We start from the raw sequence: 20,359 nt of genomic DNA on the forward strand, positions 1-20,359 counted from the left end.
CCTTTAGAAAACTCAGCACCAGAACCATGACAGCCCACAGCCATGACTTGTAATAAATACCAATATTGCAATTCTTATACAAGCAGCTTAAAGTACTTTATAATAGGGAACAAGTATTGCTTTTCTCATTTTACAGCTGAGAAGATCAAAGTGCCTTCTCCAAGGTGAGACAAGGAACAGAGCCTGGGGCCATCTCAATTCCAACCGTATGTTATTGTTTGAATTGTTTCATGCAGCAGTAGCGATGTCGGTGCCAAGTGCCTTCGACCTGGGTGCAATTGGCAGGATTAAAGCCATGAACGTAAGCCTACAGCATACTCTTTGGCGGGAGGAAAGAGGAGGGGAGAAGAGCAAGCACTCAATGAAAGCAGCGAGTTCATCTCCACCATCAAGATACATTTCAGCTTATACATCTCGATCAAATGGGAAAAAATTATCTTTTTGGTTAAAAACACAGTGTTCAGATTTTTAAAAACAAATCTGGAAAACAGGCTTAGGACACTGTGTGTGGATGGCTACCTTAAAATATATTTTCACGCATCTGTGAGAAAAATCCTTCCATAACATTGCTGTTCAGTATCCTTTTCCTTTCTGCCTTTGTTCTCCTTCTTTACTAACAGCTGCCACCTACTTATGGCATTAATTTTGTGGAATTTACTTCATCTTTTTCCACTTTCTTCCCCTCAAATTGCTGAGATTTTAGGTGTCAGCCATATGGCGACCAGTTCCTCACTCCAAGTTCTCTTATTTTATCTTCTACCTGACGTGACTGTTTAGACTGTGGAAAAGGAATGGAAAATTACAGTGCATTGAGAACAGTGTATGGTTTAAAACAAACATTTTGTCATGCCAAGGAAATAATGAACATCAACAGCAATCACTAAAACAAGATTGAGAGCTGATATTACACATCATAAATATCACATCTACATCAAGATCTTTCTTGAGTTAATAAGAAAGAGACCAGGGCAAATCTCAAAAAAAGGAAGAAGTCCAAAAGCATATGTTAGACGTGTCAGCGCTAATGGTACTTGTTGGACATGAAGTGTGAACATAATTGCCAATATCAATTTCATGCTGTTACGTGTGCTTAGCTTCTGACCTGAAGCTTGGGGGCCATGGAAATGTATGAGAAGAGTCCAAGAAGAATTGAATGCTGCTATATTTTTTCTTATCCCAAACAGAAAAAAAAATCAGGCAAATAGAGACTTCTTTTTAGTCACACTTGTATCTTTAAGGGACCTAAAATGGCTGCCGTAGCCCATTTACTGAAAAATGATGAGCTGAGAACTGATCTTACATCAGAACAGGGTGTGATAAAGAACTTACGAAAACATGCCCAAAGTTAAGCTAAGCTGTGGGGAACAATGAGGTGTTTTCCTCCCTTCCCCATACTAATGTGAGATGCAGGCAGCTGCCTGTTACTGTTATTGTCATTATTTTCTAAGATGTAATAGTGAATCTTTGCAGGGCTACCGAGCACTTGGTTGGTACTGAAGCAACTGCCAGAACAGCGAGATGAAGCAAGCATGTGGGTACTCCTCTAAGGTATTCACCCGTGGATAAACAGACGTTATAATGACATGGAATAGGAAAAGTGATATCGGGGAGTAATCTCGACCCCAGGAACTCAGGATTTTTATTGTATTGGCATTCATCTGCTTCCAGTCACCCAACTAAGCTCACTGATTAACCCCTTTTACATCAGATAGCTGTAGTGTCTCAGACTGGTAGGTGTTTAGGTGCTGGAGAAGCAGTGGAATTTGAAAAAAAAGGAAGCCTTAGAAACTGCAACAATGCTTCCCATAACTTCGCTGCCTCCGGGATCAGGCAGAGGCAATGCATCATTCTGCTTTGCCTAACACCAGTTTTAAGTTTGGCTGTGGAAAAAATGAAAGGGGTAACAATTCTAACGTGCAGGCAAGCTTTATCTTTGCATCCTAGCCTGTCAAAGAAATAGACCCTTTGTCTATTGAGATGCATGTCCAGACTGCCCAGCTTGATTTTGAACTGCTAGAAACTAGTTAGGGCCACTGGTGTATCTGTGCACCAGTATCTCACTCTGAACCACATTGCCATGGTCTCTAATAAACGCTGCCACTGCAGACCACAAGCACTACAGCAACAGACCCTCAGCACAGTTCACCACTCTGCTGTATTCCAGTTTGGGCTGGCTGCAGCTCCCATTATACATCTGGAGGCGTTTCAGTATTCAGATGATAATCTTCAAGCTCAGACTTGCCTTCCTTGCACAATTAGCGTGGAAACAAATGTTTCAGAATTCTTTCTGGCCGTTTCTCACACAATTGATGTCAACAACTCACTTTTGGAGTGTTCTCAGAAAGCATTATTGTGTAAGCGTGCGGCAAGCATGGTCAGCAATAGGATGTTGAACAGTGAGAGCCAATTTCACTTTGATGAAGACCATCCTATTCTGACTTCCGAGCACGTTGGGACATGTTGTATAGCATTATCATTTGCATGGGGGACAATACTTAGCAAGAATACAAAACAATAGGCATTGTTAACCTTCACTCTGGGTAAAACAGCTTTCCTACTGTCTAGCCATATTTCACACTTTCCGCACTAAACACTGCTCAACTCACAGAACAGTCATTGCATGAACTCTGCCTCTGGCAAATGTCGAACAAGGCCTAGTTGGCACAGGAATGTTTTGTACCAAACGAAACCCTTAATTTTTTTTTTTAATTAGCATTTTTAGGGATATAGTGAAAAAAATGGTATTTGTACTAACAAATTTTCTCAGGAGATGCCGTTTCATCCTCACTTACTCGGGAGCTCTCTATTAGTCTCCTCCTCCATTGCAGACGATTGAGCAGTGTTGGCTGTCTATGCGGACTTCTGCTTCTTCAGCATGAGGTGTTGGAGCCACTGACCAAAGTTGGGGTCCTGTTTCCTGTACAGGCAACCCAAAACAATCCGGGAGAAGGGGATGAGGGTAAAGGGAAATAACATCTTCCCCCACCTCCACAGTCCAGATTATTTCCATAGCTTGAGATTCACTGAAAAAAGAATGCTATGACTAATGCCGCAAAACACTAAGCTTCCAACCAAAATACATTTTCATTTCCAATAAAAACACGGGAGTTTTCCATTGAAAACACATAAATTTTTCAAGCAGTCCTATCTATTAAAAAACAGTAAGGATTGGTTTTCTCTCTGTTATTGGATTTCTTAGTCCTGGTAAATATAAGTGGCCTAAAAAAACCCTTACTACTGCTATGGAAAAAAGGTAAGATTGCCTAAGTGGGCATGGTAAGAGGCATTCCAGTTCCATTAAACTAACTCAATTAATTTAATCGCAGTAAGAACGAGAAGAAAACAATGAAGAAGTTGATGAAACTCCCCTTTTGGCCCTGAAAAGCCCACTTCCTCCATTTCTTAAAATGTATGAGATGCAGAAGAAATCTTTATGCTGGCAGCGCTCCATTTCAAGATGGAAATTATATTGCTGCGGTGCAGAATGGCAAAAGCATTTCACAAAAATTTCTGTTGAGCAATTAGGAAAAAGCCAGATGTACTCCTCTCATATCATGACAGCAGCTTGATTTCCACTTCAAAAAGTAATTCAGGACATTTTAAACAATGGTTATTAAACATTTTAAAGTCAGCAAGTCTGAATAAGTTGTGATTGAAATTTAACAGGAGCTAACCAAGAAGCTCTCTGGACCAACAATACTATTTCAATGAATTTCAGACCCCTAGGAAAGATTTCAGAGGACTGAGGGGATGGAAGAACTAACACAGCATCAGCTTTTCAGGGGATAGGTAGACTGATCTGAATGAATAGGCTGGACGACTGAGAGAAAATAATGGAATAATCCATAAATTTTGATTAATCAAGGACATAGAAAGCAAAAATAATTCAAATTAACGAAGCTTATAAGAAATAGAGCTGGTCAAATAAAACTGACTCCTTATTTTGATCAACTAGAATTAAAAATTAGTTGAGGACAAAGCCAACACGGACATATTTATACTTCTGATGGGCATTTAACAGTGTGCCACATGACACAGACTGAAGCCAGAACTATACAAAATTAACTGGGTGGTGTGAAATGCATTACAACTATGGTTTCTGAACTGTATACAGAGATCTATTAAATACTATCTTCTACTCATATTTTGAAAATGGTATAAAATCAGTTCTTGACTGTAACATTATTTAATATTATTTTTAATAATTGGAATACAACATAAAATCACCTTTAAAATCTAAAGGTGAAAAAGTTTCGAGGGAGAGAAGCAGAGGTAACTAATGATGCAATTGGTCACTTATTAAAAACAGGTTTTTTTGCTTTCTGGCTGCAAACTGCCTTCAAAGGAGTGTGGAAACATACTTAAAGGACAGGCGTTCACCAGCCGCAAAAGCAACAGGTCCAAGGATGATTTAGACTTCCAATTTGATGCCATGGCCAAGGCTGCTATAAAAATGAGGCAGCATACCAGTGAGGAGGGTTGATATTGTACAACTGTTTTAGCAATCCTGTTTGGCTATTAATGTTAGTGTTCCAATTAAAAATGCATTTAAATAATTTTAAAGGATCCAAAGGAGAGTGCCACAGACGAATAAAGGATTCAAAAGACTTGAGAGCTTAATCAGTTACTTTAAGAAAGCAAGCTGAAGAATGACTTGTTCAGTTTGTAAATGCCTACAGTGAAAACAGAAATGTCACAGCATGCACTTCAGTTTAGCAGACAAAAGGCAAAAGATCTGACAGCTGGATAGTGAAAGACGACAAATTCAGGCTCAATATAAGAGGCACATTTTTAACAGTAAGTAATTACGTTTTGAACAATTTGGGTGGATTCTTCATTGCTACGGGCTTTCAAATCAAAGCAGAATGCTTCCTCTAAAAACACACTTTAGTTCAAACAAGAATTTGAAGAAGTCTTGGAAACTGTGCTCTACAAGAGAGCAGACTGAACACATGGTGTTTCCTTCTGCCTTCTGAATCAAATTACACTGGAACAGTTAAGTTTTGTCTCGTGGACATACCTCAAAGGAGGTACAGATTTAAAAAGGGAAGAAAAGTCTCATGCATGTTGGACACTTTGGACCACACGATACAGTTGGGGGCTATATGGCTGCATTACGCAGCAGCGTGAAAGGAAGCATCACCTGGATAGAGCAAGAGTGTAATGTTGTGTAGGTAGGGACCCCGCATTTCTGTCCCAGGAATTAGGAGAACGAAAGCACTAACAGCAAGCTATGTTCAACCCACTGGATGCCAGAAGTTTTGCATGCCAGAAGATTCCTCAGCCCAAGCCTGTGGGGGGTACTGCTCCTTTCAGACTGTTTGTGTGTCACAACAAAGAAAAACAAGACAGATGTAGTGCACCTGAAAGAAGCAATTCACCTTTTTGGCCTCACCGAAATAAAGGTGAACAGGCCTGACATCCTGCAGATAGTCTTCACCATGTAAAGAAAAAGCTAGCCAGAGGAGAGACAGAGACCTGAAAATTTCCTGCTTGAATTGTACCCATACCTTTTACGAATACAAAATTTGCAAACACTGAGTTTCCAGTCTCAGGGAATAAAACTACTTCAGCTGACGGCATTCCTTTTTGGTTGTAAAGTGAGGAGACTCAAGTTATTGCCTTGTCTGGTGCCAAGTAAGAACTTTAAACAGAATCTCTTGTATCTTAGAACAGGATCTCACGCCACAAGCCTACTGGATGTTCTGGGAATGACTGCCTAGTTCTCACTGTAAGAGTCATCTTTGAACAAAGAAAAGACCATGTAAAGATGGCCATATTTTGAAAATGCATTTTACTGAAAAGCTGGTATACAGATGTAGCTGAAGAATGTTCTTCAAGAAAGAGAGTAAAACCTTTCACTCAAGTAAAATCTTTCAGTAGCCAAGATCCTCACTTCACAATTCAGAGCTTCTGCATACCCGGCTGACAGGATTAAGATACAGCGTAGGAGTTCACCCTGCACAGACGGTGAGCATAATGTACAGTCATCACATGGAGATAACAGTTCAGAGATGGAAAAATGCTTCCAGGTTGTTCATGACAGATCTATGGCAATGGTCACCCACAACAATATATTTTTAGTGTTCTGTACAGCCCACTTTTACTCATGCTCCTCCCAAAGACCCTTTAATTCATACATACTCTTAAAGCTCACATGACTCTCTTCAGAGAGGTACATCATAGTATCACTTTTGGATCTGCACTTTCCCACATGGGCAACATGCTGTTGTGGAGCTGTATGTAAAGCATGCTTTGGAACAAAGGACTCCACAGTTTAACAGCATTAAAATAACCCACAAACTTTTCAAGTATATACTTTATTTCATTCATATTTCACAGTCTGTTTCTGTAAAGTTTTAGCAAAAAGGTCATGTTCTATAACAGAGTTCTTAAGCTACTGTATTCAGAGCTGGCAACAGACTTCAAAAGTACAGAAAATATTTACATTCCAACTAGAGCAGTAGAATTTCAAAAATACATAGTAAAAGTAATCAAAAATACCAACATTTATTAAAACTTAATAGAAAACCAGCAGTCTGTCTGATCCATCAAGCTACCCCGCCTGCTAGTTGTCAGCAGCAACTGAAGCCCCAGCAGATTGACTTTTTAGACTGGGACAGCTGTCTTCAGCTAACTTGTTAATGCAAAGTCTTGCTGCTTCAGAGGCCAAAAAAATCTTTAAGTTCATTGCTTACGGTTTCCAATCAGAGAGACGAATATTTCTGCTCAATCTACTGGACCACTTCCAGATCCTGCCCAGAATCAGGACCTGTTCTGGTCCTGATGTAGTCAACTAATTTTCTCAACACAGTTTCAAGCTAACCTATTTTATTGAATTGCAGCCGAGAAAGAAAAGGCCTTATTGTTTAAGGGTTTATCAGGGCTTCTAGGAGTAACGGCAGCTAAGAGAAACTGAACAGAATAGTACTTGATGACGTAGTGATCGTTAGGAGCCTTCAACATCCTTTTTTTATAGATGCTGCATCAAGATTTGCAGTTATCTAGGGATATGTTTCCTAAGGGGCCCCAGATTTACATATAATAGTTTCAGAGTGGATTTTTCTAGTTCAGCAAATACTATTTAAGTTTGGACTGATGCCCAGTAGGAGATTTCTAACCAGCTGCTGGACTTTATTCACAGATTTATTGAATATATATTTATACAAATTATACCAGCTGAAAGGCTCATCAGCTATAAGTACACCCACTTCAGCCCATCCTCAGTGCTGTCAGGAGAAAAAAAAAACCCACATGTGGTACTGTGTGGACTATGAGAGATTTCTATCAGCGAGAGTCTCCCTAAGTCAGAGAATATTACCCTACAAGGCCAATTTTTCCTTCCTTTTACTCTATCAGAGCAGTGGAAATAGGATGGAGAAGAGGTCACCGGTAGACTCATTTTTTCTTGTCTCAGCTAGGATTGGACTTCTTTTTTTCTGACTTCCTTTCATCTCTAGGCAGCCTGAGTTCATCATCTTGTTTTCTAGGACAATCACCTCCTAAAAATACATATATTCTGAACTTCAAATTCTCCTCTCTATTTGATGGGTAGATTAGGAATTTTAGGAAAAGTAGGAAAGATATCCTATGCATTTTCTCACACCTCACCTCTAGGCCTGTTAAAGGTATCACATCAATGGAACTGCCTCCTCTCCTTCCTGTAAGAAGCCCAGAAGAAATAAGCTTATCTTTTGGGACTCTTTCACAAATGGCCTAAGGTACCATCATATCTATCCTGCCAAATGTAATTCAGTGCAGGTATCACAACTGATTCCAAAAGAGCTAGATCAGACATGTCCTACATTATTACACTGTACTATGCAGCCTTCCTGCCTTCTGGGTTTGCTGGCTGAGTTTCGATATTGCTGTGCTGCAAGTTATGAGACATCCTAGTATGCACAATTACAGCAAGTATATTTAAAAAAATACATGACAGAACATAGTCTATGAACACTTTTCTTGTAATCAATTCCCACATACTGCACTGGTCTTCAGCAGGTGGGCAGGATACCATGAAAGGCGTGGCTATTAGTTTGCTACAGCTCCACTAGGGTGAATCTTGCCACAAAATTTCTCTCTAGGCCTATGGCTAGCACAAATATATGTGAGGCATGTACGGCACTTCTTTTCATCAGTCTAAAAAGGGGGAAACCCCTTACAAGAGGGAAGCCCCTTAAAATTTCTCTAATGCACATATTTGAGGAAGACTACAAAAGCATTCTCCACAGTCTTCTGCAATATTGCTTCCCAGAGGCATCAGAAAATGAAAAGGTCTAGTCACAAATTAGCAAGACATTCACTCTGCTTTCAAGTTTCTTTTTTTAAGAATCCAAAATAGACGATAGAAGTGATCAAAGCATCAAAATACCCAGTCACCTAGACTGCACAATTTTTTTAAAACATTGTCATACAGAAAGGAACAGACCATAAACAATCCAGATTCCTTAATGTTCTTAGACAAAGCCATTCTTAGCTCTTTACACAGACTGCTTCTGAAAAAAAAAACCCTTCAGATTGGAAGGAGTGACATAAGTGTCGAGATAAACTGAAATGAAATAAATGTAGAAGAGCTTTTGTAGCACAACTACTGTGGATCTCTACTAGTGAGATCTAATATCTTATGCACACAGTGGTGTTAGTTATATCTCAAGGCAAGCAGGCTAGGAATGATATAAATTTACGTGGAGGAAAAATGTTTTGTGGTTTTTTGTTGTTGTTTCTGTTTTTCTTTTTTAAGTTCAAACTCAGGTAGATAAAATTTTTAGGGAGATTACCCAAGCTGACATCTCTCTCTCTCCCCCACCCTGTCCCTCCTTCCCTCCCTACCTCCCTCCCCCCCAGTACAATCATCTGATTTCTCTAAATAAAAAAAGAGAGGGAAAGGTGATGGGAAAAGGACTTGTTTCACCATAGGCCATTATGCTCCTTTTCCTTTCACCTCTCTTCTTTTTTTTTTTTTTTATACTTAGCAATCTGATTTCACAGAAAAAAAGGAGTTCAGGCTCGTAAACTAAAGATATACATATCAAATAATATGCAACTAGTCTTGCCAAATTAATCCTGGTGAAGGAATATCTTCCTTGTACTGTTTTAAAAAAAAAAGTCATTGCAGTCTTTAATAACAATGTTTAATCTGTTAGCTACCAAGAAAATCCAAAGCCAGTTGCCTTGTACACTTGCTAGCCATTAATAAATATGGCTTTGGAACAAACACTTACAGTGCAAGCCTTGTGATTTTCACTCACTCAACTATACAGATCAAAATCAAAAGTATACTCATCAAAACACATCATTTCACTTGGGTCCTAAGACACTCATCACTGACCAAAGACTGCAATGAATATAGAATGCTGCTTCAGCACAAGCAGATCTTCACTAATTCAAATGCATGAAAACCCCAAAGCAAGACTCTCTGCTACAACAAAGGACAGCCACAGCCTAACAATACCACCCCACCAACGTATGTTTCCTCTCCTCACACCAACTCCCTTCATCTACTTGCAGCTGATGATGGCCCAATATTGGGGCCTGTTCCGCTGTTCCATTCTCAGAACTGACTATCTGAAGATGGGAATAGGAAGATGCTTGCTGGCAGAATACTGCAAATGACTGTCTTTTCACTGCAAGAATGGGAACATGCCAGCAAGCCATCCAAGCTTCTCAAGTCCAAGGAAGTACACAGAGTTAGCATGGAGTTCAAGCTCACACTCAAGTAGTAAGTACCCATTCTCCCAAGACCCCACCATGGAACCATCCAGTCCCACAACTGGCTCTGAAGGTAAGTTGTTAATGGCAAGTCTTAGACTCAGAAAATGCTCAAGTAGAAGCTTGAGACAGGCAATAGGAGGCACGGAAATAACTTGACCAACAGCTATGTACTTTTTGACTACATGTTGGGATAAGTGGAGTCTTCAAGGTTGCTATCAGCTTTATCAGATCCTGTTAGAGATGCTTCTAGCTCTGCCCACGACTGTGGAGCATTGTTCTTTATTGCCTCTATGAAAAGCTGTGTTTGGTGCTTCAGTCGGTCCAGCTCGGCCTGAGTCACCTGGTTCTGATGAATGAGCTCCTTGGTTTTTAAAGTGATCTCCAGCAATCCCGACCTGCGTAGCACAACAAGTGTATTCTGAAAGCGTCTGCACTTGCTTTGTTGTTGCAAGAGCAGCTCAGGAGTAGTGCAAATCTCTTCTGGTATCAATGGGGGGCTCCACACTGCAGACTGCATCGTAGTCTGTGCTGCACTCTCACTCTCATGAGGGGTGCACTTTGTTGCCTGCAGGGTTCCAAAAGGCAAAAGGGGAGTCAACCCCGGCACTTTCTGAGCGTCACTGGAAACACGATGAAAACCAGGAAGAGCTGACAGTTTTCCACTTGTCACCAGAGTTGAAGAACTTTGCTGGTTAGAATCCTGAGGGGTCTTAAAGCTAACTGGTAGGTGGGCAAAAGGACTAGTAGGCAAGCCTGTGCTCCTCGATACAGGAGAAGTCTCCATTTTGGGTGCTTCGGTGCAGAGTCGTTTATGGCAACTGGTTTCCTGATGTTCTTCTAGATCAAAGGAGTGATCTCTCTTGCAGGGCTGTGGTGCTATTTTGGGATAAGAATTCAGGATGGGCAGGTAACTAGTGGAGTCATTTCTCTTTTTCCCAACAGGGTGAGGGTTAATGGAAGGTGGAATTGATGGACGAAGAAACACTAGCTGTGGCTGAGCGGGAATCACTTCAAAGGATGGCTGCACAGTCCAAGACTGGAGCTGTGATGAACTCCCCTGAGAAGAACACATGGGGAAAAAACAGAAGTCTTACAACAGGATTGTAGAAGAGGATCAAAAAACCTTACATGAAACAGGTGGACTGTGCCATTTCCCCTTATTTGATATACACTGTCCAATTAGCACATTCTGAACAGTTTTCCATCAAACTCATCCTTCTCTTTTTCTGACAACAGAGCATAGCACTAGAATCAAAGCTGCAATCCATAATCCTTTTACTATGGAACAGTAGATACATTTAAAAACAATTCAATCCGAATGTACATATGCTTTCTTAAATGAGGATTACAGTGCATGCTTATATTGTACAACACTCATGCAAAAGTTCAATCCAGACTTGGGATCAAACAACAAATGCACAGAAAAGTTGAAAAATAATTAAGCACTGTGGTTATGAAATATTTTAAAAGCGTCAAAGAAAGACCACACAGACATTTTAGGAACAATTCAGACTCCCTCTTTGTTGAAAGGCAGCAACTCTAATCTTGTCAATTCTATTCTTATACCAAGCTTTTGAAATGGTTATTTAAAATAGAAGACAGCTGTTCACTACGTCTTGCAATCTTAAGTACAATACACAGTTTCAATAAATTTAAAACCATGAAGTAGAAAAAAAATGCTGAATATCAACCAATGCAAGGAAAAAAGCCTGTTGTAAGCCCAGAGCAGTTTAACTCCACACCTCTGGTGAAATGGTGTGTACCGATAGACCTTAAAAGCATATTTCAAGAAAAATGTTTTTACTCCCTCCCACAAGCCATATTCTGCAATATAGGGGAATACATCAATTTTTACAAGACATTACCTCTTCCTCCTCCAATACATTACTACAGATCTTCATGAGATCTCCTGGCCAAAAAGCAGGCCTGCTTTTCTCCAAACATACCAAATGGTCTAGTAAGAGATACTATTTCTTTCTGAAGCAAAATCTCACTTCTTAAATATATTTAAGTCATCACCACTACAATTATACTACTATAATATACTGTCAGCTGCCTTTCCAATTCTTTATGACTTGGAACACTACTGGCAGGCCTGCTGAAGGCACAGTTTTTAGCTAGCGCAAATACATTTTATTATTTTTGGTACTATACTGAGTCATCTGAAATCCATCTCCTTTCCCCCAGTCTCATAAGATTTAAACTAGCAAATGCTTTGTTGAAGTCCATTCCCCCAGTAAAGGACCTGAACTTGTCAAAAAGTAGGTATTACCCACTGATTAGGACACTGAGACTTGGAGATGAGATCCAATTACCTACTCCGACACAGAATTTCTTTGGTTCAGTGGGCAAGATGCTTATGGAATAGGGGTACAGAATAACTACCTGTAAAAAAAAAAATATTACTACCTTATCACAGAAGAAAGGGAAAAAGAAAGAAAGAAAGAAAGAAAGAAAAGAAAGATTCAAATGAAAAGTATCTGGAGATGTTAGGAGGAAGTATATACATACCACGGCTATACACACACGGGACAGAATACGCAGCCCTAAGGAGCAAGGTTTTGCGGTCAGAAGTTGTCATTTACTGCACAATTGTACACTGTCTAGCACAGCAGAGCCCCCAGATTATTGAGGCCAAAAGAGCTGTGGTAACTGTTTATCTTGTTCTTGTTTTTTCCTCTCTCTTATTTACTTTCTTCCCCTTTCCACTCATGTTGCGTTCTGCTCTTGTTCTCCTACCCAAAATCTCATTTTCAGTAGATAAGGACGCGTTTACTTTACTAATTCTGCAAAGTGGGGTTTGGGGGTTTTTTTGTTGTTTTTTTGTTTTTGTTTGTTTGTTTTAATGAAAGCTAACATCCTGCACGTATCAGTGTCACTTGTCTAAAAAGCCTTCCTACTTACTAAGGACTTTTACAAGACTTCCAGAAACCTAGTCACAAGCAGTACTGTATTTCAGAGAATTAATCCCTGCTTTTTTTTTTTTTTTAGTAACATTCTTGTTAGCTGTTTACACTCTGAAATTGGGACAGCAAGTAACCATCACTGCACAGGATCACAGTGGTTCTAAGCCAGAAGGATGATGCCGATTGAAACTGAAACAAGTAAACAGCAGTAACTGGATAACGCTTTTTTCATTTTTTTTTTTTTGGTCCAGCGAGCCCAACTGAGCACTGTGTTGAAAAGACTGTTTTAAAAAGATGACCAGCGTGACTATCTGAGTTAACTAGGCATAATGGAAAGAGGCAGAAAGACACTTCACACTTCATTATTATTCTGACCTAGACTTGTTGCTTTTGTTTATTGCAGTAAACCTTTTTCAATTTAACATTATTGTCCTTAACCATACATAATTAGACTTAGATGTTATGATGCACTTTTCAAGACAATTGAGTCTGGTAATGTTATCTACTTCCAACTCTTCCTCCCCAAATTCCCTTATCGCTACACTACCAGTTTTTATATATATATATATATATATATACACACACACATATATATGCGCTACTTCTCTTAACTGTTTGCAACACAACCTGGAGTTTAACATTAGACTACCACTGCAATCAGTGTTTAATTTTTGAGCTCTGGGCGAAAAGCTATCCACCTTTGGTGAAGCTTGCCTACTCCCTACTATATGAAAACTTCAGCATTTGTTTAGACAGTATTTTGTTCACACACCTAGGAACATGGCTATAGAATTGTTTCTTGTCAAGATAAAACACAGCGCTCACAGATCAGAAGCATTTGCCCCACAAATGCATAATCTGCTAAATACTAACCAAAACCCATACCTGTGTTAGCATTGATACACAGTATTTGTATTTAGTAGGTTTTGGTTGTTGTCGTAACAGATTCAGTAGAAAAAAAATCAGGATCTATATTCTTTTTTCCCCTTCTCACTGTATTCTCAGAAGTATTCTAATAAAAAACATTGAAGAACTTTTGCTCTGTTCAGAAAACGTAAGTGAGTACAGAGCAAGAGGTCTAGTAATATGGCAATACTTTGAACTCGGAGCTCCCACATCTTCTGTTACAATGTGAAAGTTAGAGGAGTCTCACAGATATGTTGGAGGAATGGCACATAACAAGATTGGAGGACACAAATAGGGAACATAATTGTTGCAACGTGAGCCATCACATGCAATTAAGAGAAACAACGGTTAAAAGTAAAAATACCACTGCTAACTTCAGATATGGATTTATTTTCTTCATTTATAACATTCTGGATTACTGTTTCCCATTGCACATAAAGCACTTCTGGGACCTAAGAACCAGGAAGCAAAACCTATCATCCTACTTTACTGTCTTTACTGAATGAAAAAGAAAACATCAGCTTTCAAAAGGAAAAACACTCGCTTTTTTGGTTTGATCTTTGGTGCTATTTATATAACATTCATAAAGATCTATTTTTTGGGGATCCCTTTGAGACAAAGAGGTTTAGTAGAGGTAGCAGAGCTTCTCCATTTACATTTTTTCCATCTTAGTCATTCTAGTCGCCCCTCAAAAGAACACGCTGTCACAACAGAACTTCTCAAGTTACCAGTTACTTTCGGGACTGCAACAACTTTGTAAAATCTTTTTAAAAGGAAAGATATTTTAAAAAAACAATTTAAGAACACACAATATTTTTCAATGTATTATTCCTTCCCCACCTGCTTAACTAACACATTTTTCATTACAACCATAGGAGAAAGTGCAGGAAAGGAGTTGCTTGTGGTCATTGGGCATTGCCAAGGCCCATCCTCTGCATTCCAACACAACGCATTCAGCACGTCCTCTGAGTCCGTCTGCTCCATAGCACTCGGGCACTCTGAACTTCCATCTGCCAGGTGTAGAATTCAGCTGTTAGTTGTTTCACATGCAGCATGCTTGTTACCTCTTTTCAGTTCTATTATTCTGCTTCCTTACAACCAAGCCACAAAGAACAATAAAGTTTAGTTCTGGAATATCAATAAAATTAGACCTGCTGTGACAGCTGTCAAATAGCCTTTAATAAAAGGCTTTATATTTCAGGCCACTTCTCATGCAGATATTGTCTCCCCCAAAAATAAGTTACTTTTTGTATTCAGTCTCCAAGGGACTGCGCGCTATCACGAAGACTGCTCTAAAACCTGGTGCAGGAAAGAACTATGGGCTCCAGCATTGCCACAGCCGTAGTCTGTGCTGCAGGCATTTTGTGTCTTGAAATCTTCTATCTACAAACCCAATAAGGCAGGTATCTCTCACAAAACCTTTTCTTTTAAAGGCAATCTTTGCATAGTTTTGTTTAGTATTAAAATGGCATACCATGTCTACATTTTACTGATGTTATAACAATTACTCTCTGGTTTAGCAGACTCTACTGACAATCTGGTCAAACTGTAAGAGACGTTATACAGCATAATCCAACAGTTCATTCATCACTGCAAAGAACAAAAAGTAATTTTGCCATCCCCACTTTTAGACTCTGAAGTCTGAGATTCTTCATTAGGCACATCTTAAATTCCCATACCATTCAAATTCACAGGATGAACTTTATAACTACATAAAGCTCCACTCCAAAAAAATTTGATGGTACGATGATTGCAGATTCAACCTGTCCTGCATACAAAGGCCCTGCCAGGTAATGAGACACAGACTATAAGGGGCTAGAGTCAGATTTGTCAAACATCACCAATAAAAGCAAAGTCTGAGCAAGACAACACAAAAAAAAAGATAATGCAGTGGTTTTCTAAACCTGAATATCCGGAGTCCTTGTCAGATTCAGCTGCCGCCATGCTGAAGTGATGGTTCAAGCTCTTCATTTCCGTCACTTTGCCCAACAGTTCCTCAAGGGTCTCAGCAGACGATTATTTTGTCTCCATGCTTCCATAGTGCCGCAGGCAGTTTTTAACACCTTTTCCATTGAGGAACTACAAAAATAGTTAAGAACAAAAAGGGACTTTCTCTGAATCTAAAGAAAGTTCCATCAGTATAAGACAACAAAGAAGGCCATGTTTGTCTTTATGCAAATCTGGTTATCAAAGGTTTGCTGCATCTGTTACGCAATCTGTAGAATTCTGTTAGACTCCCAGCTTCGCATTTGCTATGTTTATCACACATTTAGGTTAGCAAAGGCTTGCCAATAAAACCATGGTTTATTCCCTGCAAAACTCTGTAAACTATGCATGTTTAATAATGCGTTACAGAGTAGAAAACATAGGCAACAATTCTTTGCATCAACTGACACAACGCTTTGTAGAATCTTCTGGACTAAAGTTTTCCATCTGCCTTAGGCTGATTTTTTAAGTTTCAGGAAAGCTTCCATGATCCAATCTTTCAGTCCCCTGCATCAACTATAAGAGAACAGTATCATACTAGGCATGGCTGTTGAGTCCTTTAGGGTGGGTTAAAAGATGCCAAAACCTAAGGCATAAGAAGAAAGAAATTAATTGAAGCAGAACTATAGTACAGACATCTCACTTTTTAAAAAATTTCTTTATTTTTTACTACTGCTGTGAATGCCATCAATGAATCAAAGGTATTTTAGAAGTACTGAAGACATGGATGCAGTTGAAGGGGCAGAATGCACCCATCTCATTCAGCTCCTTTCTTCAGTGGCTGAGCAAGTCAGAGTACAGAGCATGGGTCAGCCAATCTTACTGAATTACCTGAAGTACAATCATCTCGTACTTAAAATTACCCAGCAAAGTACACGGTAGATTCATCTGGAGAGCACAATGCACAGATAATTTCTAACTCTGTTGTGAATTCCGTCAGACAAGGTAATAATTCCTTACTGTACACACGAAACTTGGGAAATAAGAATGTGATTTCTTGATCTGCTAAAAATGTAATGCCAAATTCTACAAAGTCCAGCAACATGGGTAACCAAGACGAAATAGCAGATACAAAGTGTATGGTTGTTTTCTGTAATTAAATCAATGCCCCTCTGAGTCAAGTGGGGTAGTTGCGTATCTCTTTTTAAACTGCCAGTGAGCTAACTGGAGACTTTCAGAATAGAAACATCTCAAATTATTCAACGAATTAATTGTAGATAGAAAAATAATGTATTAGACATGTTTCTCCACCCAAAAAAAGCAAAACAAACTAAAAGCTAAAGGCTATCCATACAACATTTTTTCAAGAATTAAAAGTTACTCAGGCCATATTTATCTTACAAAAACTTAGCTATGCCAGGGACTGAATCCCAAAACAAGTCAGCTCTGCTGGGTGAAGCCCATACAACAAATACAGCTGAATCTACAAAGCTGTGGTTTTGTTAATACAGTCTGTCTCACTCTCAAAAGTAAAGTAAGTCATCAGAGAAAAGAAAGTAAAGTAAGCGATCAGAGAACATGCTGGGGCTAAAGAAATCCATACTGCTAAAAGCGCAACACATACTATACCTGCAATGCACTCCTAGGGGAGACATGGCCTTAGAAATGCCCTCTTCTTCCCACACCCAGAATGAGAACACTGGAAGGCTGAAACTAAAAGCTATGAAAATCAGAAAAATGTATAGTTATATTATGGCCTCCCATACTACATACTTGTCACAACCTTCAGCTGCTTCCTGAGGGCAGACAGACTCTAGTAAGACAGAGAAAAGTTTCTGCTTCTCTTAAAGAAGGTAGCTGAGAGTTTGGCTAACAGAAAAATGACAGGACAAAGTGCAGAAATTACGTCTAATATTTGTAGAAGTTATCTTCCTATAAAGCAACTCTTTGAAGTTGTGTCTCGTGTTAGAGCTGTATATTTAAATTACAAATACAGGAACTCAGGAGTCCACATCATAGTCAGGCCAGCAGTCCATTAATGGCAGTATCCAGTGCAAACTAATTCAAACTGCAGCATGACATTCTGAAATAATACACCCCGAAAAGCAAGTTTCTTCTTAAGGTCCTGACAACTGGCTGTTAGAATTCTGCTCCAAGATCTCAAGCCTTGGCACCTCCAGTAATGAATTCTGTACGTTAGATAACAGTGCGGAAATAGTAGGGTGACTGTCTATATAACTACAAGACAGACAGAATAATCGTCAGCAGAAGAGAATTTCCTCAGTAGCTACTTGCATCATTTTTACTTTCCATCTTCAGCCACACCTGCCGACCTGCTAACAGGTATGGAGCAAACATAAATACGTAAGTGCAACCTAGATACTATCCCTGGGATGGAAGGTGAGGTTTAAGATGAGGTTTAAGTCCCGATCCGCGCTTTCGTTATTTTGCCCTTTCCAAAATAAATGTATTTTTTAAGAAAGTGATATGTATCGATGCTAATCTCCAAAAAAGCAGAACTAAAAACAGGAGGAGGGCTAGAAATAAGTAAAGTAAGAACACGCCATCTGCTAGCCTTGCATCAAGGGAAGGTTTGGGAAGGGCTGGCACATCCTCTTCTCCTCCCTTATGGAAAAAACCAAAACAACAACAACAACAAAACCACAACGGAAAATAAACAAAGCAGAAGCGCCACTCTCGAGACGCGGGCGTGGGACCGGAGGCGCCCCCCGGCCCGCAGGCAGGTGCTCCGCCGCGCCCCGGCGGGAAGCACCGGGCGCTAACCCCGACGGCCAGGGCCCTCCCTCCCGCCGCACCTGCGGGAGCTGACCCCACCCGACCGCCTTCCCGCCGCTTCGCCCACACGCCAGGCCCGGGCGGCGGGGAGCCCCGCAGCACAGCGGGCCCGGCGTGAGGAGAGGCCCCGGCGCAGGAGGGCCGAGCCACCCTGCCACACGGCGATGCGAAGCAGGCCCCGGCGATGGCCGGGACTCCCCAAGCCCCACAACTGCCACCGCTCCCTCATGGCCGCCTCCCCCCGCGCCGCGGCGGGCCGGGCCGGGCCGGGCCGCCCCTCACCTGGGCAGGGGCCGCCACAGCTCCAACCCCGCCGGGCCGCGCATGCGCGACACCCCCCATGGCGCGACACCCCCCCTCCGCACCCGGGCACGCCCGCCCGGAAGAGGAAAGCTGCCGCCGCCGCTCCCCCCGCCGCACATGCGCACAGCGAGGCTGCCGGCGCCGGCCCGCCGCGCTCCGCGCTGCCTGGAGGCCGGGCGGGGGGGTGGCAGCGCGCGTGCGCCGCGGGCTCGGCCGTTGGGGCCGTTGCCGCCCGTTCTCGCGCTGCGTGGGGCGGAGGCCAGGAATGGCGTCGTGGTGCCTGAGGGCTGCGCGCCTCACAGGGAGCGGGGGCGGGAGGGCAAGGGCCTCTGGGGGACGGCAGGGGCGGACTCAATATAGAGTCCGTACCGCAGGCCCTCGAGGGCAGTGGGGATTGGCGCGAGGTGGGGCAGGCAGCTGTAGATGCTCAGGCGGCCATGGGCGCACGCAGGGTCTGTCAGGGAGAGGGGCCCACCAGCGTGTTGGTTTTAAAAGGCCTTTGGAGACCCATCCCACCACGACTGTCAGGGATATGGCAGAAAGGAGCATCTTCACTGAAAAATGGTGTGGGTACCTCCTCTTGGCCTTGTGCTGTGTGGCCAGGCAAGTGTGCAAGGGCTTGAAGCTGTTCATTGCCTGGCCTGGACTTCTGAGGGAATCGGACAGGGTGATCAGAGACAGGAGTGTGGGATGCTGCTGGACTTCCCAAATATTGTGCAAAAGAGTACAATTCATCTCTGCACAAGAGTTCCGACTTTTCTAGAGCCTCTCTCACTCCAAGAATGAGAGATGACAGAAAAAACATAAACACTGACAGCCACTTACAAAATGAGGAAGGCAGCATCAAAGAGGTCCAAAAACTTTAAACTTGTCTCAAAGAGGGAAAACATGGCAAAAGGAGGAGCTGTCATGAGCAAAAGAAGAGTAAAGGAGACCCTTATTCTTCTGCGTCGTTCGTAAATATGAGATAGTGAAAGAAATGCGTGGATTTGCTTTCCATGAACTGCATATAAAGCAAGGGCAAATAAGTAGGAGGAAGTGAATCCTCTAGATCAGGGAATACAACTAAAATTGCTCTTCTTGTTCTAAGAACTGCATAAACATTACCAGCACCCAGAAGTCTGTCAGAATATTTTGCATTTGGACATGAAAGCCATTTCATTAGAGAAAACTGAAAAGACTGAGTGGAAGGGCTGAGCAAAGACACAGTGAATTCCCTGAATAGAAATGGATGAAAGAAATATGTTCATTGTTATCATGGTCTTGTTAAAGAACCTGAAACATGCTGATTAAAAAGATCAACGTGATCTAATAAATTCCTGAATGGAAAGAGAAGGGCCTTTAATCTCAGCGTAGTCTGATAAATAACCTGTCAAATGCAACACAAAAATGTCCAGGATTATGTCATGACACTGTCATTTTGAAAATGTGACACAGAATGGATTCCAGTCCTACCGATCTGAAGTGCTGTGAGAGAACGCTAGTGACACATATTCCTAGGACGTACTTTTGAGTATTAAATACCAGAGTTGGCTCCGAGTTACATCTAAACAGTACCATGAGATGTGTGATCTCTCAGCTGTGGATTTGGATCCCTTACTGTTTAGTAGGTTTGGGTTCTGAGGAAAAGCATGCTAAGAATGCTGTTGCATCATGATATTTGCTCAGGCATGGTCCTGGTTGCCTTATCCCCAGAAACAACCCTTGCTGATCTCCAGAGAGACCAGATTTCTCAGGATATGGAGTACGTGTGGGTGCTCACTGAAAACAGCTCATCAGAGAGCGAGCAATCTCTATTTGGCACAGACAAC

At 41.3% G+C, this 20,359-nt stretch overlaps 1 protein-coding gene across 4 annotated transcripts; it reads right to left on the bottom strand.

Annotated features, from left to right (window-relative positions):
* Nucleotides 1-6,301: 6,301 nt before the first annotated feature.
* On the bottom strand, nucleotides 6,302-18,616 carry CIPC (CLOCK interacting pacemaker). 4 transcript variants are annotated; one of them, XM_082317520.1, is made up of 5 exons: nucleotides 18,528-18,616; nucleotides 17,079-17,162; nucleotides 15,428-15,602; nucleotides 14,364-14,533; nucleotides 6,302-10,768 (listed from the first exon to the last, which is right to left on the bottom strand). In XM_082317520.1, the coding sequence occupies exons 3-5, from the start codon at nucleotides 15,492-15,494 to the stop codon at nucleotides 9,890-9,892; spliced, it is 1,116 nt and encodes a 371-aa protein (XP_082173646.1). In that variant the 5' UTR covers nucleotides 15,495-15,602; nucleotides 17,079-17,162; nucleotides 18,528-18,616; the 3' UTR covers nucleotides 6,302-9,889. The 4 variants fall into 4 exon arrangements, with proteins under 4 accessions (XP_082173646.1, XP_082173645.1, XP_082173644.1 ...); XM_082317519.1 differs by having other exon boundaries at nucleotides 17,079-17,169; nucleotides 18,528-18,609; XM_082317521.1 differs by lacking the exon at nucleotides 17,079-17,162 and adding an exon at nucleotides 12,027-12,096 and having other exon boundaries at nucleotides 10,679-10,768; nucleotides 18,528-18,615.
* Between the last annotated feature and the right edge of the window lie 1,743 nt (nucleotides 18,617-20,359).

This window comes from Platalea leucorodia, assembly GCF_965183815.1.
Source record: "Platalea leucorodia genome assembly, chromosome: 7".
Classification (NCBI taxonomy): Eukaryota; Metazoa; Chordata; class Aves; order Pelecaniformes; family Threskiornithidae; genus Platalea; species Platalea leucorodia.

Coding starts and splice junctions, on each gene's coding strand:
- CIPC (XM_082317520.1), bottom strand. CDS start 15,494: ATGAAGAGCTTGAACCATCACTTCAGCATGGCGGCAGCTGAATCTGAC. Junction 14,534..15,427: donor CAAGGACTCCGGATATTCAG/GTTTAGAAAACC, acceptor TACACCTGGCAG/ATGGAAGTTCAGAGTGCCCG. Junction 10,769..14,363: donor AAAATGTGTTAGTTAAGCAG/GTGGGGAAGGAA, acceptor TGTTCTTCTCAG/GGGAGTTCATCACAGCTCCA.